Source organism: Penicillium pulvis, assembly GCF_028828015.1.
Source record: "Penicillium pulvis strain IBT 33274 chromosome Unknown scaffold_8_segment0_segment0, whole genome shotgun sequence".
NCBI classification, from domain to species: domain Eukaryota; kingdom Fungi; phylum Ascomycota; class Eurotiomycetes; order Eurotiales; family Aspergillaceae; genus Penicillium; species Penicillium pulvis.
In genome coordinates, this window is record NW_026643080.1 from 4,300,556 (window position 1) to 4,321,383 (window position 20,828).

General features: G+C 48.5%; 11 protein-coding genes across 11 annotated transcripts; 6 read left to right on the forward strand and 5 right to left on the reverse strand.

Annotated features, from left to right (window-relative positions):
• Positions 1 to 218: 218 nt before the first annotated feature.
• N7503_011029 (uncharacterized protein) lies at positions 219 to 2,422 on the forward strand (the record flags this gene model as incomplete). Its single annotated transcript, XM_057070575.1, has 15 exons — positions 219 to 435; positions 490 to 583; positions 638 to 665; positions 722 to 768; positions 821 to 898; positions 959 to 1,024; positions 1,078 to 1,115; positions 1,168 to 1,337; positions 1,389 to 1,443; positions 1,499 to 1,552; positions 1,615 to 1,702; positions 1,754 to 1,893; positions 1,951 to 2,025; positions 2,078 to 2,197; positions 2,250 to 2,422. 15 exons carry the CDS (start codon positions 219 to 221, stop codon positions 2,420 to 2,422), a joined length of 1,443 nt encoding a protein of 480 aa, XP_056917186.1.
• A 284-nt stretch (positions 2,423 to 2,706) lies between these two features.
• On the reverse strand, positions 2,707 to 3,392 carry N7503_011030 (FKBP-type peptidyl-prolyl cis-trans isomerase; the record flags this gene model as incomplete). The annotated part of the gene is made up of 6 exons (XM_057070576.1): positions 2,707 to 2,734; positions 2,785 to 2,823; positions 2,878 to 2,898; positions 2,957 to 3,017; positions 3,125 to 3,195; positions 3,262 to 3,392. 6 exons carry the CDS (start codon positions 3,390 to 3,392, stop codon positions 2,707 to 2,709), a joined length of 351 nt encoding a protein of 116 aa, XP_056917187.1.
• Positions 3,393 to 3,722: 330 nt separating this feature from the next.
• On the forward strand, positions 3,723 to 4,508 carry N7503_011031 (mitochondrial 54S ribosomal protein mL38; the record flags this gene model as incomplete). The annotated part of the gene is made up of 1 exon (XM_057070577.1): positions 3,723 to 4,508. One exon carries the CDS (start codon positions 3,723 to 3,725, stop codon positions 4,506 to 4,508), a length of 786 nt encoding a protein of 261 aa, XP_056917188.1.
• A 916-nt stretch (positions 4,509 to 5,424) lies between these two features.
• Positions 5,425 to 6,946, forward strand: N7503_011032 (flavin monoamine oxidase family protein; the record flags this gene model as incomplete). Its single annotated transcript, XM_057070578.1, has 2 exons — positions 5,425 to 6,329; positions 6,379 to 6,946. The coding sequence occupies 2 exons, from the start codon at positions 5,425 to 5,427 to the stop codon at positions 6,944 to 6,946; spliced, it is 1,473 nt and encodes a 490-aa protein (XP_056917189.1).
• A 218-nt stretch (positions 6,947 to 7,164) lies between these two features.
• Positions 7,165 to 9,236, reverse strand: N7503_011033 (peroxisomal biogenesis factor 3; the record flags this gene model as incomplete). The annotated part of the gene is made up of 4 exons (XM_057070579.1): positions 8,951 to 9,236; positions 8,489 to 8,838; positions 8,036 to 8,426; positions 7,165 to 7,978 (listed from the first exon to the last, which is right to left on the reverse strand). Exons 1-4 carry the CDS (start codon positions 9,106 to 9,108, stop codon positions 7,165 to 7,167), a joined length of 1,713 nt encoding a protein of 570 aa, XP_056917190.1. The 5' UTR covers positions 9,109 to 9,236.
• A 672-nt stretch (positions 9,237 to 9,908) lies between these two features.
• N7503_011034 (EthD domain-containing protein) lies at positions 9,909 to 10,322 on the reverse strand (the record flags this gene model as incomplete). The annotated part of the gene is made up of 1 exon (XM_057070580.1): positions 9,909 to 10,322. The coding sequence occupies one exon, from the start codon at positions 10,320 to 10,322 to the stop codon at positions 9,909 to 9,911; it is 414 nt and encodes a 137-aa protein (XP_056917191.1).
• Positions 10,323 to 10,989: 667 nt separating this feature from the next.
• N7503_011035 (autophagy-related protein 101) lies at positions 10,990 to 11,924 on the forward strand (the record flags this gene model as incomplete). Its single annotated transcript, XM_057070581.1, has 2 exons — positions 10,990 to 11,171; positions 11,269 to 11,924. The coding sequence occupies exons 1-2, from the start codon at positions 11,093 to 11,095 to the stop codon at positions 11,922 to 11,924; spliced, it is 735 nt and encodes a 244-aa protein (XP_056917192.1). The 5' UTR covers positions 10,990 to 11,092.
• Positions 11,925 to 12,564: 640 nt separating this feature from the next.
• yop1 (putative membrane biogenesis protein (Yop1)) lies at positions 12,565 to 13,602 on the reverse strand (the record flags this gene model as incomplete). Its single annotated transcript, XM_057070582.1, has 6 exons — positions 12,565 to 12,688; positions 12,754 to 12,811; positions 12,864 to 12,927; positions 13,057 to 13,065; positions 13,134 to 13,340; positions 13,549 to 13,602. The coding sequence occupies 6 exons, from the start codon at positions 13,600 to 13,602 to the stop codon at positions 12,565 to 12,567; spliced, it is 516 nt and encodes a 171-aa protein (XP_056917193.1).
• A 1,763-nt stretch (positions 13,603 to 15,365) lies between these two features.
• Positions 15,366 to 16,383, forward strand: N7503_011037 (uncharacterized protein; the record flags this gene model as incomplete). Its single annotated transcript, XM_057070583.1, has 7 exons — positions 15,366 to 15,376; positions 15,439 to 15,497; positions 15,577 to 15,656; positions 15,715 to 15,737; positions 15,808 to 15,836; positions 15,890 to 15,899; positions 15,963 to 16,383. The coding sequence occupies 7 exons, from the start codon at positions 15,366 to 15,368 to the stop codon at positions 16,381 to 16,383; spliced, it is 633 nt and encodes a 210-aa protein (XP_056917194.1).
• A 494-nt stretch (positions 16,384 to 16,877) lies between these two features.
• On the reverse strand, positions 16,878 to 18,660 carry N7503_011038 (putative 3-methylcrotonyl-CoA carboxylase, beta subunit (MccB); the record flags this gene model as incomplete). Its single annotated transcript, XM_057070584.1, has 2 exons — positions 16,878 to 17,172; positions 17,228 to 18,660. The coding sequence occupies 2 exons, from the start codon at positions 18,658 to 18,660 to the stop codon at positions 16,878 to 16,880; spliced, it is 1,728 nt and encodes a 575-aa protein (XP_056917195.1).
• Positions 18,661 to 19,196: 536 nt separating this feature from the next.
• On the forward strand, positions 19,197 to 20,781 carry N7503_011039 (uncharacterized protein; the record flags this gene model as incomplete). The annotated part of the gene is made up of 6 exons (XM_057070585.1): positions 19,197 to 19,377; positions 19,439 to 19,526; positions 19,583 to 19,677; positions 19,744 to 19,979; positions 20,039 to 20,316; positions 20,367 to 20,781. The coding sequence occupies 6 exons, from the start codon at positions 19,197 to 19,199 to the stop codon at positions 20,779 to 20,781; spliced, it is 1,293 nt and encodes a 430-aa protein (XP_056917196.1).
• Positions 20,782 to 20,828: the final 47 nt, after the last annotated feature.

The window sequence follows — 20,828 nt, forward strand, 5'->3', positions numbered from 1 at the left end:
GCCGCAAGTGGAGCCCGAGTTGTATGGTGACATGCGCTAGAATAGCTATCATCTTAAGCGTGCAAGCACGCCATTTCTCAAGAGATTGAGGCACGGCATGACCAGGTAAAGATTTTCAGTTATAGAAAAGTTTAAATCCAGACAGGGCTGCCGACTTTACCTCAGATCGTCAAAATACTTTCTTCGACTTCATCCGAGTCGGCACTAGATTTCTCGCAATGGCGGATCCGATCTCGGTCTCGGCATCCTCCGATGATGCTCCCATTCAACACGAAAAACGAATTTGGTACCGGACGACTCTTTTCAATGCGTTCGTTATTGGTGGAGTAGGATTCCTGGCACCGGGATTATGGAATGCCATGAATTCACTTGGTGCAGGTGGTGCAGAATCACCATTTCTGATTAACGCGGCCAATGCACTGGTTTTCGGTCTAAGTATGTGCAGTCTGGATATGGAACTCTGGAGACATACTAATTTTTGCATCTTAGTGGGAATTCTCTGTGTGTTTGGTGGACCGATTGCGAATCGCATTGGAATGAACTGGACTTTGCTCCTCGGTGCAGTTGGATATCCTATCTACTCGTACGTGACTACTTGAAATGATTCACTAGAAGTATGATCTAAATTTTAATACAGGGCTGCGCTTTATACAAACAACCGCTATGTGAGTAACTCCTCGCTCTCTTGACTGTTTCAAAAGACACTGATAGTATAATCCAGGGCAATGTTTGGTTTGTGCTAGTTGGTGCAGTCGCTTGTGGTCTATCGTAGGTTCCAAGAGTCTGTTTCACATGAGAAACAGTTTTCTGACGGTCATAGGGCGGGGTTGTTCTGGGCCTCTGAAGGCGCGGTTGCACTTGGATATCCAGAGCCTGCTAAGAGAGGCCAGTATATGAAGTCAGTTTGACCTCAACGGAATGAGCAGCTGAAAAAAAGGGCACGACTAATATCGAATAGCATTTGGCTATGGTTCCGAACTGGTGGTCCGTTGGTCGGCAGTGCCATTGTTCTTGGACTCAACCAGTAGGTTAAATAGTGAAAGATGTCATTCCTGAACAAGACTGACAATAAATTAGCTCCGCTGGTGCCGAGAGTAAGGGAAAGGTCGGATCTGGTAAGTCATCCTGATGATTGATGCTCAGGACCCTTCCTTACAACGAGTGCAGAAACATACCTTATCTTCGTTGCCTTGCAATGTCTTGCGGTTCCATTTGCCATTTTCCTCACTCGGCCCGAGAACGTCCAGCGCAGCGATGGCAGTGTTGTAAAAGTCATTCAGCAGGAGTCGTGGCGTGCTGAAATGATTGAGCTCTGGAAGGTCACTCGTCGGAAGGATGTGAGTTCTTGACCTATTCAATCAGCTATGCCGAGCTAAACTTCTATATAGATCCTTCTGTTATTGCCGGTATTCTGGGCTGCTTATTTCAACCAGTACACAGGCAGTGAGTTTCCTTTGTTATATTCACATCCAAGATTGAAGCTTACTCAACTGTTTAGATTTTGAGACTTATTACTTTGGAGTCAGAGCCCGTGCTTTGATCGGACTAGTCAGTATGTTCTTCACCATCCCTACCAACATGAAATTGCAAAACAGAGTCTGATATTCTATCTAGCTTACCTTGCGGGTCTTCTCTCATCCTGGATCATCAGCCGATTCTTGGATTACCAAAAGCTGCCTGTCAAGAGCAGAATCATCTACAGGTACAGTAAGCATGAGCGGTATAAGGAAAACAATCCTAACAGTACATATAGCTTCTACTATGTTATTGTGCTTCACATCATCGCTTGGGTGTATGGTTGGGTTGTGCAAGAGCAGTATACCGCAAACCCGCCTTCCCTCGATTGGTCAGACAAGGGCTATACGAAGGGCATGTTCGTGATTATTCTTTGGCGTGAGTACTTCTTGGCATCCTGATTTTTGTTTACTATCCCTAATATTGTGAATCTAGAATTCTCTCAGCAGGCTTTGCAAAATTGGCTCTACTACCTGCTCTCGACGATGACTGATAATATCTCGGAACTTTGTAAGTGGAATGTGCCATCATCTACGATTCAAGTCAGACTAACAAAGGTCAGCCCGTTTGTCTGGTATCCTGCGTGGCCAGGAGAGCTTTGCCCAAGCAGTGTCATACGGAATCAACACCCGGGATTGGTATGGAGGCCGAGTACCTCTCGCAGTGAACACAATTCTACTGGGTCTGTTTCCTTGGAGCCTCAACTTTCTACTATCAAGCTGACGTGGATATAGGTATTGCGGTTGTCCCAACATGGATTGTTATCAATAGCCATTCCCCCATTGAACACAGCAAAAATGTGGAACTGAATAATGAAAGCAAAGATGAAGAAAAGGGTACGCTAGATGACGGCAAATTGAAGGACAAGGAAGTCATCATTACCGGAGAAGTGGTCAAGACTGAATGAAGTCCCAGGTTCGATTGCAATAAGTGCACGAATGCGGGATGAACTTTTATGGTTAACGAATTCTCGGGAGAAATACCCTACCAGCGCGCTGATTCTGGTAGGCTCCATAATAGTTATTTGGAAGAATATTAATGAGAAATGCATAGTGCATACCACTTCATACGTGAAGAAGAGAAACGAGATCAAAGTATGGGCTTTCAGACTGCTGGATGTCTACGATGTGTTATTCAAACATAAAGCGAATTGGTAGCGTAAGAGATAAATTTTTGCTTCTCTTGTACTATCTAGTTAATCTTGAGAAGCTCAACCTCGCTAGCAAATTGTTAGTTTCCAAAAGCCATCTTTGCATGTGCAAAACTTACAAGATAAGGGTGGATCCCGCGGGAATCTTGCCAGCAGCCCTGTAGAAAAGCATGTTAGAAGCTTGTTGATGGATATCCTATGCATTAGCTTACTTGTCACCATAGCCGTAGTCGCTAATAAAAATATTAGTCGTGGTCATTTTCAATGTTGCCCTTATTGAAGAGTACTCACGGAGTAATAGTCAAGATGGACTTCTCGCCCACGCTCATCTCCATTACACCCTCATCCCAGCCTAGATAAATAGGATCAGTACATGGATTCCACATGCAGGGATCTCGATTTGCCACTCTACGAGCATAAAGATGATTCTACCCCACAAAAAAAAAGACAAATGCTTACCCTTGATGACCTGTCCGACACCAATCTGAACATTGAAGGGACCACGGCCAGGAGATCTGGAGCTATCAAACCTATTGGCGTAATTAGCAATCGATTTTCTTTTGTGCATAAGCTAAATAGCGAGGATGGCAGCTTACTGCTTGCCCTGGAAGCCCTTGCTGGCCTTCTTAGCATCGTAGAGCCAGCCGGTGTAGTGGATGGAAACCTTGTCGCCTGAAGCAGGCGAAGGGCCGCTACCGCGGGTAACAATCTTTCTCTGGACACCCATGATGGCTTGTAGGTAAGAAAGAGATGAGAGATGGAGGGGTGAAGTTCGGAAGATCAGAATCAACGCTGATTCGTATTTTTTTTCTCAAAGTGGGGCGGGATCTGGTCGCGACCCACCACTTTTAGGCCCAGTACAAGTGTAAATAGGAGACGCATTTGGGGGCGCATTGTTCCCTGTTCTGAGCTATGTTCTTGAGCAGGGGTCATAGCTGAATGGCTCCTCGACGTGAAGAAGGCCGCCCATTTGACACCGGTCTTGTCCTGTTTTCTCTTCGTTGATTCCCCGCGTTCTTCCCCAAGCATTTGTCTAATTGACCAACTCTCACTCATTATGCGCTCGTTTACCTTCGCTGCCACAGCAATTGCGACCATCACCTCGTTCGCGTCTGCTGGCTCTCTTCCCTCAGAGATCGCCACCATTGGCGAGCCTTCACAGGTCTTAAATGTGACCTTCAAAACCTCTACACAGCTGGTCGAGGTGCAAACCGGCCTTCTATTGACCGCGAATGGTAACAATGATCATCGCATCCTCGCTATAACAATACTAAATATAATGGTAGAAACTAAGAGCAAGCCTGAGCCAAACCTGAAAAGTTCAGGTTCGGTGATCAAGAAAGGCCAAAAATACGTATTCATGATGGTCGACCCAGATACAAACACCACCGACCCCACATCTGTCGCCCTTCACACCATTGTGACAAACCTCACTCTCGCCAACTCCTCTGGAGATATTCTGGCCAAGTATGTTGCGCCTGAGCCATCTGGCACAGCACCACACAATTACACGTTCCTCCTCTTCAAGCAACCGAACAACTTTACCGTTGCATCGATCTACGATCCCTATTTCCCACTAAATCTGTCAGATGTGTGGAACCGCGTCAACTTTCCCCTGCCCCAGTTCCTCAATTCCACCGGGTTGGACAAGCCCGTGGCTGCAAATTGGTTCCAGGAGAAATCAGAGAGCAACTCCACTACTACTTCGGCATCCGGTACCGCGACCGCCTCTAGTACTAGTGCGCAGACCGCCACTAGCAGCTCCATGGCCAGCCCGGGGCTCTTGCGCGGAGATATGATGGCGCTATCTTCCATATTGGGCGCTATTTGGATTGCGATATAAACGTTGAGTGGAACGTTGTTTACCGCGGTGTCCGTTTGGTTTTATTTAGTAATGGAAGACTTGTTTTGTTCAATTTGGGGAGTAAATGAGGTCCATGCCGAGCGGTGTATGAGCATCTTCGCCTGCGAGCGCTTGTCCACTGGCGTTCTGGCGAAGAACTGACTCTTCAAGTATGTGAAAAGCCTAGCGCCGAGCGGGGCAGCCAATTGGACACCTGGACTGGCCTTGAGGGCTTACTTACTCACTTTTGAGATTTCACATTTGTATGGTTAGCTTTACTTCTATTTGAATGTCGTGAACATCATATTGGTCAATATCCGTGGATGATCGTAGAATTTAAGAGTAAAATGCAGGTCAAATCGCTGTCCTTTTGCACAATCCGAGGTTTTGAAAACATCAATATGATGTGCTGTTCTACTTTGGCGTCAAATGGAGATTCTTGATTTAATTACAGTAATTTACGATTTTCATCCGAGCCTGTGGCGGCTATCGCCCACCATACCTGCACGCTAAGCTGCTGGTAACCTTTGAGTGATTCTCAATTTGCGCTATTGCTATTGGTAACTGTCCGCTGCTCTTGAGGGGCCACGCCTCGAGTAACTGACATGCATATTGTAGTTCACTGCTTCGTGTAGACCTCTTTTGGTTAGAAAGAAGACAATAAACAACCCCCAGGTAAAGAGTTGAGCCCCGATGCAGGCACGGAACAACGGAATGATTCCGATATGCCAACTCGCTAGCCCCCTTTAGGTGAAAAAGAGCGACAAATATGTAAACCATTACCTCTATTCCTATAAAACTTGCGAGCCGTTTCTGACAGACAATGTACATCATACCTCTGATTCGTGTATGAAAGATGCACTATAAATGCATAGCTTGATATGCCCCAACTTCAAAATTTAACAACTCATCCACCATGCCCAAGTCAAAAGAAGGCTTCCTATGGTGCCCAAACCAGACTAAAGACGGCCTAGAAACAGAAGCCGTCATCCAAAGCTCCCCAGACATCAAATCCGCCTACGACACCATAGTAATCGGAAGCGGCTTCGCAGGTCTAATTGCAGCTCGCAATCTCTCTCAAGACCTTAACACCAGCGTCTTGCTACTTGAAGCACGAGACCGAATTGGCGGCCGAACATGGACAGCGAAAGCATTTGGCGAAGAGTTCGAAATGGGCGGAACCTGGGTACACTGGGGCCAGCCCCATCTCTACCATGAGCTTCACCGATACGGTCTGCACCGGTATCTGAAGACATCAGCCGGAACCTCAGCGGCAGAGAAACAGTATTTCAAGACAGGTGCTGAGGGTATTAAAGAAATCATTCCGGAGGAAGGTGCTATGATCTTGGAGAGAGTTGCAGTGGAGTTCTTCACTATCGATGGGCTAAGTAGTCGAGAACTTATGCCGTTTCCGCATGAGCCTTTTCGGAAACCAGGGCTTTGGCAGAAATATGATCATTTGACAGTTAAGCAACGGCTTGATCTGTTGACTGGATTCTCGTCATTTGAGAAGGACTTGTTTGAGTCTAATGTGAGCACTTTTGGTAGTGCACCTGGTGCTGAGACAGGATTCACTGAGGCGCTTCGCTGGTTTGCGCTTGGTGGCCATAGTATGGCTGGCGTGTACGAGCGAGCGGGCATTTATAAGATTGGGCATGGAGGTATGACATCGTTTGCTCGGGCAATCTTGGATGATTTCAAGGGCGATGTAGTCATGGATACCGTTGTGGAGCAGATTGATGAAGGGCGGAATGGGGTGACGCTTCATGTCAGTGGTGGCAGGAAGCTCCATGGGAAGGCTATCATATCGACCATTCCACTGTAAGTGGTGAAGCTTCCTGTCGAGTGAGTAGGTGCTGATGATATACAGAAACTGCCTGAAAGATATCACGTTCAATCCACCTCTTAGTCCTCTTCGACGTGAGGCCGTTGCCTCCGGACATATCAACCAAGGCGCCAAGATTCACTTTCGACTCAGTGCGACAGAGTCGGGGTGGTTTGCAACAAGCCATGCATCTGGAGGATCACCTTTCCTTTTCGCCTTTTCGGATCACAATGGGAATCAGCCCTCTGGTCCTCAGGGAACTTGGTGTATTGGCTTTGGGTATAATGGCCATCTGACGGATAAAACAGAAAGCAGTCATATCATCAAGAAATTTCAAGAGAATATCAAACCTGATGCGTCGATCCAGGCCTATCTCACACATGACTGGATGAACGATCCTTTTGCGAAGGGCACATGGTGTTGCTGGGGTCCGAATCATTTCAGTAAGTACGTACAGGAATTGCAGAAGCCCCATGGAAGGGTCTTTTTTGCCAGTGCAGACTGGGCAGATGGGTGGAGGGGGTTTGTGGACGGAGCTATCGAGAGTGGGCAGAAGGCTGCAAGTGATGTCAAGACAATGATTGCTAGCGCTAGTCCAACAGTCAGACTTTAAACTCGGAGTTCACATCAAGCATGCATCAATCATCTACCATCAGAACTCAAAGAGGTCAATACTGGAGTAGGTTGTATAGGCATGTATTCATTAACACCACCGGGTCTACGTGAGTACTACGACATTATCATTTGTGGAAGGGTAGATGCAAAACAAGGGTATTGACATGAAATATATGAAAAATCGGCCACATAAATCTCGTGTACATGTACAAAAATCTACGAAGTTTCTGGAACTTCGGGCTCTGACGCGATGTTTCCCTCATCCACGGCCTTGCCCCAGGCCTGCTCGAAGGCAGATTCAGCCGGAGGCTCTTGAGATAAAATTGGAGTCGTCTCCTCGGCCACCGGGGCTTCACCAGTTTCCTCGGCAATCTCAATAACCCGCTCTTCCTGATCAATCAGAACGGGGGTGCTTTGGGCTAAATCGGTAGACCCAACCTCGGTCTCACTATCCACCACTACTTCTGAAAACATGGCAGAAGAATTCGGGTCCATTGATTCCATACCCTTGGCAGCACCTGGTTGCCGACTAGTACCGAGAAGCTCAAGGTCGAAGTTCGAGCTATATATGACAGCGGAAAAGGCCTCGAGCTCTCGAACGTTCTTGTCCATTACGTCGAGATAATCGTTAGGGCCCATGGGTCCATGGCCGATCACATGTGCCTGACGGGCCATTACGGCCAGCAAGTTGGCAAGTTTGGTCTTGCGCTCGGAAACAACGGGAGGTATGACAGTGGCCATGGAGTCAAAGGATTGTGGCGCAGTCTCTGGTGCCGAAGTCGAAGCCTTGAATGCCTCGTTGGCACATTTGACGTCAACTAGGGTGGAGAATCCCTCGTTGAGGAGGAGAGTTAGAACAAAGGAGAAGGATGGTGAGTCGATATGGTCGGCTGTCTCATCCAAAAGGAGGCGCAGCTTTGAAGCAGTCTCCGAGGAAGATGGGTCAGCCACTCCTTCGACACCGGATTCACGAAGTACGTAGTCTTCTTCTTCCGTTGGTGGCAGCAAGCAGGATAACCACTTCTTGGATCTAATTTGGCATGTCAGTGACACAATCATAATTTTACCAACAGGAAATGTCCCTTACCGGCGGTCTTCCTCCGTATTCCCTTCAATCTTCCTCCGAATCTGCAGAGTCAATTCAGACAGCTTGGACAGACTGATATCCTCACGTGGGTTCAGAGGGCCGAATGCTTCCTCCACAGCGGGCTGAACTCGCTCCATCAGTGTCTTCCAGCCGCGATGCAGCAGCCACCAGCTGAACGCAAGATAGCGTCGGTTGGTCGCAATATCATCTCCGAGGGTTTGTGTAAGATCGTAGTCATGGTCTTCAAGGCTGATAGTCGAGTCGGCAGGGGGGTTAGCGAGTGAAATGACGCTTGAAAGATAGTTGCGGCGACCGAGGAGATTGAGCTGAATGCGAGTGAAGATGTTGAGAAGGGAGAGGATATAGATCATGGTAAAGGATCGAGTCACAGCTGCAGTAAATATTGAGTTAGCCAGATGAACCTCATTATGTAGGGACCTCAGTCGAACATACAAGTGATCTTGACCTCATTCCAGAGCTGTGTCTTGTTCCGTTTCACACGGGGTTGTCCATCCGAGTCGGCAGGCTCTCCCAGCTGGCTCGTATGCACGTAGCCTTCGCTCTGGAAGCTCGAAAGACTCTTTGTATCATCTCCTGGCAAGCTTGGTGAGACCGAACTCATGTCCGAGCCAGTGGTCTCCCCCGCATTGAGCCGTGCCAGTCTCTCCGCCCGCTTCTTCTGCAACTCCTTGGTCAGTTCCTCCACTGGGAGTGCATCAACAATATTCTCTGTAGCTGTTGGCAACAATGCAATGACGGTGTAGGCGCAATCGGTTTGGTTCTGTTCGAATCGCCGGCGTAGACTAAAGTGGAGACTGTTAGCTACCGGGCATCGGGAACAGGATGGATCCCATCTCAAGCTCGCGTGTCCGAGCGATAGGGCAAGCAGAAATGGGAAAATAGACCAGAACTTACTTTTCCTTTGCAATCCGATCACTGCTCATACGCTCTCGTGCTTCTGAGATCTTGGAAATCACATATTGGCCGGCCAGGTAGCCAGCTCCCAGCACCCCAGCCCCGATTGCGAGACCTTTGCGATTGCGCTTTAACCAGCGCCTCGCGCCACCGATCATGTTGTAGAAGTTCGGAGATACTCTCTCTGTTCCGTTTGTCGTAGTTGTTAATGGAGTTTGAGATGATATCTCTGTGTTGTAGAGGTTGAGGTCGGGCAGAACCAAGTGGGAGGTTGGCCCTCGGGCGCTGATCGCGGTGACCGGGGATCATCCCCAGCCGGCCTCGGCTAGTGCGCGCCAGGTTCTGTGGAGAGACCCCAACTTATGATACTGAGGCACGTCAAGTCATGATGATGAAACAATGCCACCTTTTAATTTGTAATCGACTTTGAGAGGAATAATTCCATGCTCGATGTAATCTCTAATGCGATTTGCTTGGGGGCTGACTTTGGCTTCCCCGGATTCGGGACAGCTGCGCAATAACATGTGTTCCTCCTTCACTCCTTCGCCAAGACATGAAAGTCATAGCTCCTTTGCGTGGATTCGTATCTTGGATTTACATCTGCAATATAAAGTCATACCCTGCACGGTCCACGAGTCCATGTCAAACTTTTCAGTAATTATTTGAAGACCGGAGGATAGAAATGATGATTTAGTATCATGTCCATCAACCTTGAATGTCATAACTTGAAGATCGCAACCGATGGCCTCCGAAAAGAGTACGATGATGGTACTCAATGTGCATATGAGATGAGGCAATCAGATCTTGGAGTAGGGAGGGAGGCCGAGGAATTACCTGTAGCACTCGTGCAATGTAGGTATCTTGCTATGGTCTCTGGGCTCAAATACCTAGTTTAAGAGGAGCAGAGTTTATATTCAGGGTTACATGTAACATGAATCTTAATAGTCTTTCGAAGCCATCAAACCGTAGTCTCAGAAACATCTCCAAGAACAACAACCGCAAACTTCGATCGATCCAAAAACAGCTCTTCATCCGCAGCAATCTGATCCACAGCCTCAGGGGCGCGAATTTTTTGAACAAAGACTTGACAAGCATGCTCATCGGTGAACGTTAGTTCCGCATAGGCATCAAAGTCAAACTCCGATTGCTGTCCGACTAATACGACAGCCGGGGTGGTAGCATTGGAGGAAGTAGCTCCCGCTGAAGCAACGTCGACGGTTTGACGAGTTAAATAAGTGCGTTTGTGGGAGAGCGGAAAATCGTCGCCAGAAAGGCGCTTGATCAGTCCGACATGGGCCTCGTAGTGTTTCTTGAAGTCCTCGGTGGACATACCGGGCTTGCGGTAGGCGTGAGCTAGGATTTTGAAGGGCATCCTGAAGGGCTTGACTTGAGAGTGACTGTTGAAGCTTGGTTTTGGTGCACTTAGGATTGTGGTGAGATCAACGAAGTGCTGCTTACGTGGGACTTGAGTAATTAATTAGTCAACTAACTGGCAGTTTAATGACATTATGTAGCTGACGCTTAGGGGATTAAAACTGCTATCTGAGGTAAGATTCACAGGATCTGTCATATGAAAGACTGGGTATGCTAGAGCAGCCTTGTGGCATTTTCTCATACAACTTTTATTGGTTCGTAGCTGTTGTCTTTGTAGAGAAGGAGTATGTTCAAAACTGACCAAGTGGAATTGTGATGTTTAGCCAGGGAAAAGAGCCGTGGTGGATAATGCATATCCAAAAAGACAGTAAATCTAAGGGAGCAGCGCTGGCCTACAGCCTTGGAAGCTACTATCATCTCGTCAAAAAGTCTCCAGCACAAAGAAAATAAAGAATATAAAGAGTCATCGCAAGCAGCGAATGACCCACTTTTCCCACCCGCGAACCATAGTTATTACGCAACCGACAAAGGGCGCCCCAGGGACCAATGATAAGCCCGATAAGCGTCATTCGGCCCAGTCCGATGGAAACCGCCCCGACAGCATCATCATTCCCAACCCAAGACTCACACAACCCTCCATGACACTCACCAAATACTTCAAAGCTCCCAAGGCACTCGTATAAATCGTCCAGTCACCCAACCCACCCACCTCGCGTTCCCGCACAACAACCCAAACGGTATCCTGGGTCCGTTCCACCGCGGGCGGGGATGGAGCCCCGCAAAACCCCTCCAGAGTACTTCCTGGAGATATTCGCCGACACCACAACAGTGCGCGATGTACTTAAAGGTATGTGATTACACAGTATTTCAGGGATATCTCCAATGGCTTTTGCGGATCTTCTTCCCGTTTCCAAGGTCGCCGCTGATTTTCGCCCCTCGCTCAGGCGTCCTGAACCTCATCTTCTTCCACCGCTACTTCCCGTCTATTCGACCCGTTACCTTCGATGTATTGGACTTCACACTGCCTGCGATCAACGATGCAGACTTGGAGACGTTGATCGAGTCCCGCGTTAGTGCCCTTGTGCGCCAGCACCTCTCCTCCGCTGCGGGCGGGGAAGATGGGAAAGTAGGCGGAGGCGGGGGTGTGCGCGGTCGGATAGCGGTGGAGTTCTATGAGAAGAAGAGGCGTCGGTCAGGACTTTGGTTTGGTGGGCTAGCTGGGAAGGGAGAGGAGGAGGTATGTTGGGAGATCTGGACATTGGATGTGACGATTGCCACGCCGCGGACGGATTCCGGTGAGTTATTTCCAGTGGAAGAAAGACTATTTACATGCTACAATGGAATTTTGGCGCGCAGAATTCATTGGCGCGGTGTTGGAGATGTTCTCTTGCTAATCAGTATTGTGGATTTAGAACGAGCTAAAGTCCGGAAGGCGATGGGTAATATGCTTCAGAAAGCTGCGCTGAAGATCCTTTCTGTTGTGAATCGGGACAAGGATCATATTCCGCCCATTACGACTAGTGATTCCAATCCCTTCCCTTATCGCATTGTTGTTAACCCGCGGACCGATGGTTGGGGTAACCGCATTGGGTTGTATTAACATGGTCGAACTGGGAGGGTGGTTGTCGATGCCGTTGGTGCTGAACACTTGTGTTTGATCCAGGGCTATATGATATCACGTTAGAACAGGTGTTTGGCGTTTGGCGGACAAGTCCCTTGCGGGAAATCATTTCTTGGATTGGCGTTTTGGGATCTCATGTCTCGTTTCAGTGACAGTACTCGATAAGAGCCCAGGCAACTGAAAGCCCGCTCCAAGATACAAAAATTGTAGAAGTAAAGTGGAAGTGTTCAGTGTCAGAAATGCATACCATGCTGTTTGCGTATAAAACGTCCTGAAAGCGAGCGAATCGACAGAGTCAAACGCTACAGACAAGCTCTACCATTCAAGATATGTAATTCAACCAACATAAAACCAAAACAACATCACAATCCCCCGCCAGCCCCTAAATACATCCCCGGGCCCGGCTCCTTTCCTCCTTTCACCTTGACTCTATTGTCATCAGGACTCAAATTGCAATTCATTCGCAACGAATGACTTCATCCTCGAATGCGCATGACGTCGTTAACAGTAACCCGACCGGTCGGGGAGAATCGACAAACCCGCGGCCTACATCTAAGCTACAGCCTCGGGTGTACATGATATCGAGACGATTCTCAACTAGGCTTCGTTATGGAACCATTTAGGACGAGTGAGTCTTGCCAGCAGCCTCGGCCTGAGCACGGAGGTTGGCGGAAGTGCCATTGCTGGAGAAGAAGCGGCCAACCAGAGGCTGGAGGAAGGAGTGGAAGATAACTTGGGCACCGCTATGGATTTTATTAGTTCGGTTCGATATGATGTTCAGCTTTCGGATTATGTTTTGATGACTTACCTGGTCTGGGGAAGAGCCATCCACAGCACAAGGACGAACTTGAAGATGTAGTAGAAGGCTAGTCGGAAGTCAGTGGAGCTCAAATGGTGCGGTAGATTGATTGCACATACGGAACCAGTAAGCGGCGCTGATAGCGCTCTCGAGGGTGGTCAGGAAAGCAAAGACAACCCAGTACTATCGAGGGACAAGTTAGATTATTGTTCTTCCACAGTATCACGTGGCGCTTGAGAAAGACAGAAGATGCTGTCTCGTGCCAGGAACACTTGGCCAAACTGATAGTGGGGTGGGGTCATGGGAACATACAGTTAACCACTATAGACAATCGAACGTTAGCGACACAGTTGACATCAGGATAGAAAGGAGATGGGAGGAAAGCTTACCTGAGTATCATCCGCGGAACCCGAGGTGAACAGGGCCTGGAGGGAGTAGTAACCAGGAAGAACGAAACCGGCAACGTTGACAAGGAACTCGCCAGCGATGTTGAAGAAGACAAGGAAGAAGTAGACGCCGACCAGACCCAGGATGACATAGACCTTGGGGACGGAGGTCTGTCTCTCCATGTTGTTCAGGACAGGGTACTTAGAAAGCTATCAAGGACGTCAGCTAAAGGAACATAGCTCCAAAAAAATTAATGAACAAGGATGGAAGGTAGCACGAGTGTATGTGTGCTGTGCTGTGGGATTGCGTTGCCCTCCCGATCGCACTATCGTGAGGGCACAGAAATCATGCAGCCAAAATGGGGCGGGCTAGAGCTGGCGAGGCACCAACGAAACACACAATGAGCTAGAAACGCACCTCCTTGTCGAGCTGGGAAATAGCGTGCTGGGCACGGTCTTGGAAGGAAGCCATTTTGTGAGATGAGCTTAGAATTTCAGGATCTTGTTTCCGAAAAGTAGAGAGATTGCAATGGGAGCGAGGGATGAGTGAGAATGCATTTGGTCGAGCTGGCGCTTCCCGCTGCTGTGACCGTGCGGTAGTCACGTGATTCCATGACGTACTCGGTCCGCGATCAGATGCGAGCGCCATGTGAATTTAATGCAGTGGAGTGATCCGTCCTGTATGCATTGATCCCTCGCATGATAGAATTCTAGTGATAGGGTCAAAAGTCCCGACTTGTCTAATTTTCATGCGAGCTATCTCAAAGCACTTTCTCCATCAAAGAACACCTCGAATAACCCTATCATCAGATGATAAGCCCTATTCCCAGTTAGGTCATTCAGACTAAATCAAGCACATCACTAAGGATACAGGTTTTTGTCGCACACTGTCTTGAAGCATAAAATAATACCCGTTATCGCTAAATCGGCATGATGACGACTAGTCTATGATATGATCTTGTGAGTCCTTACTAGAAAGGTGAAACCAACCCCGGACAGCCAAGCTCCGGGAGATTATTATTATCCACATCCATAAATACATCCGTGGACCTATTCCCCCCATTCCATTACTCATCGATGGATCATTCTAGCCCACGCTATTACGGAATTTTAACCTGGTAAGACTACATAGCATTAATTCCAAGGTTCTTTGTCCCTCTTTATGTACAGCCTTTTGAGCTCGTAAAATACCTCGGCCTATCATTTCTCAACAAGCTGCAGACCAAGACACAAAGTACGTTATCACGTAATCAATGTATAGATTATCAGGTTAATACGCCAACGCTCGCTGATTCGTAACTAATCTCTAACATCTAAACACTGATGATAATCAATGGCCAAATGACCAGCAATGGACCCGGGGTTCTATACATTCAATTCAATGGATTCACCTCAAGACGTAGGTATTCGAGTCTCCTCGAATCGCAGTATTTGGAGCCCAACAGCCTAATTTGGGCTATCTGCCATCCTGCAGACAGCCCCTGCAGTCCAATTTTAAATGCTTTATGCATAGGAAAGTTGCCATAAATTTAGGTGAATGGCATTGTGGAGTTGACTAGAGTCTGGACTCACCGCCAGGAACAGATGTGATTAGGAACCAAGGGGCCAAACAAGCAAAACCGATTGGACTAGACATGCATATTCATGTCCATTCCACATTAATTTTTTTCTAGTCCTTACTAATCTCTGAGGAATTGACTTATATCATTTTCCGGTTACTCATTTGGCTTGCAGAACGGTAAGAAAAAAAAAATGCGCCCCTAAACTCCGCGGCCCGCACACAACACCACTTTCCCAAACAACCTCCCCCATCTTTGAACCACTCAGCCTCAATCAATCCTCCACCACACTGACCTCTGGTGGGTAGAACCGACACCGAATCCCATCGAACGGTCCGTGCGTCGATACCACTCCTTGATCCATTGGGACTCCGATGTAACCGACTCCCTCTGCTCTTCCCTATCGGCCCCCAAGGGAGCTTGACACCATCGTGCTATAATTAAGGGGCACAACGGCTTTGTACGTTTACAGAGGGGAATCGCATACACGGAACATTCTCTCCGACACCGCGCCGAAAGAAACTAGGATCTCGATCCATCCCCCCGCGTGGTACAACACCGCGGCACGAGATCAACTCCGGTCACAAACTAGCTCCGTGCCATTGGCCTTCACTCTCGCTCCTTTTTCCTTCCTCGCAATACATAATTATACCAGGTGATCCTTGGATCTCTAACAATGCGGCCGCAGTGAGTTAGGGATCCTGCTGTCGTCAATGCTGGTTGCTAATCGCAATGACGTGTCACAATAGACGGGAATACCACATCGTTGTTCTGGGTGCTGGAGGTGTCGGAAAAAGTTGTTTGACTGGTACATATTGCCCTGATGACCCAGCCTTGTTTGCAGTGCCATTGCGCCCCTCGCGAAGCAGTAGCTCATGCATTTACAGCTCAATTCGTGCAAAATGTCTGGATTGAAAGTTATGACCCGACCATTGAGGACTCATACCGCAAGCAAATTGAGGTAGATGTAAGTAGATCTCACTCGCACCGATAAGAGGTTTCTGAATTGACGTATCAATTTCTAGGGTCGACAATGTATCCTCGAAATGTAAGTTCCTTCGATGCGAATACAATGAGCTGTTTGAAGCTGGAAGCTGACAAGCGGTTGTGCTGTGCAGTCTTGACACCGCGGGGACAGAACAATTCAGTGAGTGTAGTGTACTCTATGCGTGTGACTTCTTTTACTGACCGGACCTATAGCTGCCATGAGGTAAAATAGAACTCGATACCTAGCTCCACGTTCCAGCGCATGCTAACCTGCGTTCCGCTTCAGAGAGCTTTATATGAAGCAAGGCCAAGGTTTCTTACTGGTCTTCTCCATCACTAGCATGTCCTCATTGAATGAACTTTCCGAACTCCGCGAACAGATTATCCGAATCAAAGATGACGAAAAAGTCCCCCTCGTGATTGTCGGCAACAAATCCGATCTCGAAGACGACCGAGCTGTGCCCCGAGCACGCGCTTTCGGTCTATCCCAGAGTTGGGGAAATGCTCCATACTACGAAACATCTGCCCGCCGACGCGCGAACGTGAATGAGGTCTTCGTTGACCTCTGCCGTCAAATTATTCGCAAGGACCTGCAGGGTTCAGGCTCCAGCAGCGATTCATCCCGCAAGCGCGAAAACTCAAATCGCAACGATCGCAAACGAGATAATAAATCAACGCGCCGCAAGTCTCCATGTGTCATCCTGTAAATTGGATGAATCACATCTTATGATCCTCTGGACTCTTATGCACTGCTCATGCTCAGCAAGAGATCCATGGGCTTTTTGCAAGTCACGCCTGTCTCCGCTTCCACGTATGCTTTTTGACGTGCCACATGATGTTTTCTACGCTTTTATGCATCTGCGCCTTTTGATAGACTGACCCGTCGCCGCCATTTCTTCTTTTCTCATCTATTATACCATCAATTCTTCGATTCTATGATACACTCCTGAGTACCTGACTCTTTTTCTTTTCTTCCACAATCTTATACATTGAGAGGTTTGGTTGTTGGACTCCCTAAAAGTCGAATTTGGTGAAACACCATATCTGTGATATTTGAAGGCAATTTTTTTATTCCGCATATTTTTCTTCGACCTGTTTATGCTTTGAGTATCTTGCCATTTTTATTGAAAGAAAAATAGTATGTTTGGTTGGATGACTTCTTCGTGTCTACATTATATTTGACGATTCTTTCGATCTCTGTCTACATCCGGAATACTCCAAACTTAGTCTGGACATCTGGCTCTGGGTTTCCACCGACCGCAGCTGCCAACCCCAGTCCCAGCATCCGTCTTGTCTGGGCTGGTGGGATGACACCGTCGTCCCATAGACGGGCGGAGGCGAATATAGCCTCAGACTCGCGATCAATACGATTCTTGAGATCCGGATCGACAGTCTTCCCAACAGCTTCCATGACAGCAGAGAGTTGTTCGGAACCCATGACACCGATCTTTGAATTCGGCCACATGAACATTAGCCGAGGCGAGTAGGCACGGCCACTAGAAAAAAAAGTGAGACGGTTTACTTGGTGATGAGACTGGACATACAACTTACCACATTCCGTAGTTTCCAGCACCAGCGCTCGAACCAAAGACAACCGTAAACTTTGGGACATCCGCACATGCAACGGCAGTCACAAGCTTGGCACCATTCTTCGCAATACCACCCTTCTCGGCATCTGCCCCCACCATGAAACCGGAGATGTTCTGCAGGAACACGAGGGGAATTCGTCGTTGAGCACACAACTCAATGAAGTGAGCACCCTTGAGAGACGACTCGGAGAACAAGATACCATTGTTCGCGATGATACCGACGCGGTGGCCATGGATTCGTGCAAAGCCTGTGACGAGCGTAGTCCCGTAGTCGCGCTTGAATTCAGAAAATTCGCTCCCATCGACAATTCGCGCAATAACTTCATGAGCAGGAATCTGCCGCCGAAGGTTGACACCGACAATACCGTTCAACTCATTAGGGTCATAGATGGGCTCCTTTACCACATCCCCAAGCTCTAGGGGCGCTTTGGTCTTGGGATAATTGAGATTGGAAACCGAACGTCTCGCCAGAATGAGAGCATGGGCATCGTCAACAGCCAGATAATCCGTTACACCTGAGATGGTAGAATGCAGCAGACCACCACCCAAATCCTCAGCCGAAACAACCTCACCAGTAGCAGCCTTGACAAGCGGTGGACCAGCAAGGAAGATAGTACCCTGGTTCTCGACAATGATCGTCTCGTCACTCATAGCAGGGACATAAGCACCGCCCGCCGTGCAAGGACCCATTACAACCGAAAGCTGTGGAATTCCGAGAGAGCTCATACGAGCCTGATTGTAGAAAATACGGCCGAAGTGATCCCGGTCGGGGAACACATCCGCCTGGTGCGGAAGGTTGGCACCGCCGGAGTCAACCAGATAGATACAAGGCAATCGATTCTCCTGGGCGATTGCCTGTGCGCGTAGGTGCTTTTTCAACGTGATAGGATAGTACGTGCCGCCCTTGACGGTGCTGTCATTCGCAACAATCATGCAGTTGACCCCTTCAACCGTACCTATGCCAGTAATAATTCCACCAGCGGGTACATCCTCGCCTTCGTATACCTCGTGTCCTGCGAGCGGGGAGAGCTCCAGGAACGATGTGCCAGGGTCAATCAATGCTGAGACACGGTCTCGAGGGAGCATTTTACCCCGCGCGACATGCTTATCTCGTGACTTCTGTGGACCACCTTTGGAGATGTTTGTGTGCAAGTGATTCATTTGAGAGAGGAGCTCTTGCATCTGTTGGCTGTTTTCTTTGAATTCAGCCGACGAAGTGTCGACTGCTGTCGGGATGACCGAGAGTGCCGAAGCATGATGAGGGTGTGTGTAGTTAGCGATTGAGCGTGATGTCAGTCGAGTCGTGGTGTTAGATCCGAAGTGTGCTGGGCGATTGTTGCGTAGACCAGCTCGTGAGCCCAGGCTCCGCAGGACGAGCGGGGAAGGGGCACGCATTGCGGGGAATGGCTAGACTTATCAGAAGCCGTGTGCAAGGGCAAGACCGATTTTAGATCAGAGGGTTTTCAAAGTATAGAAAGGGAAGAGCATATCATGTCATTCCCAGGCATGAAATATGTAGTTAAAGGGAAAGTGAGAAAGGAACAGCTCCAATTCCCCCGGATTGTGCGGAGTTGCGATGATTGCCGCGTCTACCCGAGGCTCAGCATCAACACCTGTGATGAAACTACAATGGCAACAATCTACTACTTAGAATATAATAATGTAGAGGAGAATATTACGGAATGGGAAAGACATAATATTCAATCCCGATGCGCAGTTAATTCAGCAGCTCAGCCTCAGTAATAATTGTCAAGGAAAATAATGTTTAATCCCTTATTTGTATACTCCGTCACAACGCGGTTTCTCCGCGCCGACGACTGCCGCTCCTTGCTCTTTTCTCCTACTTTCCAATCTTAAATACTCTCTACTCTCAATATTTTTTGAAGCCAAAAATAAACTAGATTCTGTACCCATTACGCTCAAACTTCACAATGGCTTCGCTTACCATCCCATCCCTATTACGCACATCCACCCGTTCGTTGCGGCGAACTGCCATCCCCGCACTTGCCCCAGGATTCGCCCGCAGTGTGTCGACAAAACACCCGGCAGGCTTCGCGCCCCCAACCGAGGATGAGCTCGTAGAGCTCCGAGAGCGGGTGCAAGACTTCACAAGTGAGTCTTTTTGTTCCCAAACTCAGGTTTTCTTAGTTGGGGTGAACTGACACCGGCGCAGGGCGAGAGATTCCAGCCGAGGTTGCGGCACGGACGGATGAGCAGAACAATTTCCCCGCGGAGATGTGGAAGAAACTTGGTGATGCTGGGTAATTTCATTCCTCACTACCACATGAAGTATTGGAAATGCTAATGAAGGGATTAGCTTTTTGGGTATTACAGCCGATGAAGCTTATGGTGGACTGGGGATGGGCTACCAAGCGCATTGCGTGGTGATGGAAGAAATCAGTCGGGCATCTGGTAAGTGTTTATATTCATCTTGATTGATTTGTTCTCTGAGACTGGTCTAACCTGCGTTGTGTGTAGGAAGTATTGGTCTCTCTTATGCCGCTCACTCCCAGCTCTGCGTCAACCAACTATCGCTTAATGGAAACGAAAAACAAAAGGAACGATTCTTGCCTGGTTTGCTAGCTGGTGACAAAGTCGGTGCGTTGGCTATGTCGGAGCACTCTGCTGGCTCCGATGTTGTCAGTATGAAGACCAATGCGAAGGAGGTGGATGGTGGCTGGGTATTGAATGGAACGAAAATGTGGATCACTAATGTAAGCCCCTAGACGTTGACCCCGAAGTATGAGTCTAGTAACTGACAGCTCGCTTGCAGGGCCCTGAGGCCGACTTTGTGGTTGTCTACGCAAAGACACAGCCTGACAAGGGCTCCAAGGGAATCACCGCCTTTGTTGTTGAGAAGGGCTTCGAGGGCTTCTCCTGCGCCCAGAAGCTAGACAAGCTCGGTATGCGTGGCTCTAACACCGGTGAACTTGTCTTTGACAATGTTTTTGTTCCCCGGGAGAACGTCTTGGGAGAGCTGAACCGCGGTGTTCGAGTTCTAATGGAAGGCCTCGATTTGGAGAGACTCGTACTGAGCGCAGGACCACTTGGGTATGTTCAATTCAAATCTCGTCGCGTATATTTATATTAATCATGCCTAGAATCATGCAAGCTGCTTTGGACCTCGTCCTTCCATACACACATACCCGGAAGCAGTTCGGTACTCCGATTGCTCACAACCAGTTGATCCAGGGTAAGCTTGCCGACATGTACACCAAGCTTGCCGCTTCAAGGGCATACACCTACACCACTGCACGACAGGTAGACAATGGCGCCGCTGCATCCGATCCCTTGGTGATCCGTACACAGGACTGTGCTGGCGCGATCCTGTATGCTGCTGAGCGCGCAACGGAGTGCGCATTAGATGCCATTCAGCTGATGGGTGGAAATGGATACATCAATGAGATCTCCGCCGGGCGGTTACTCCGGGATGCAAAGTTGTACGAGATTGGAGCTGGCACAAGCGAGATTCGACGAATGGTCATCGGCCGTGCGTTCAACAAAGAGTATGATTAGAATAGTGGCGCATGGATAGGAATACACAGATATCTGCATTGAGCTCA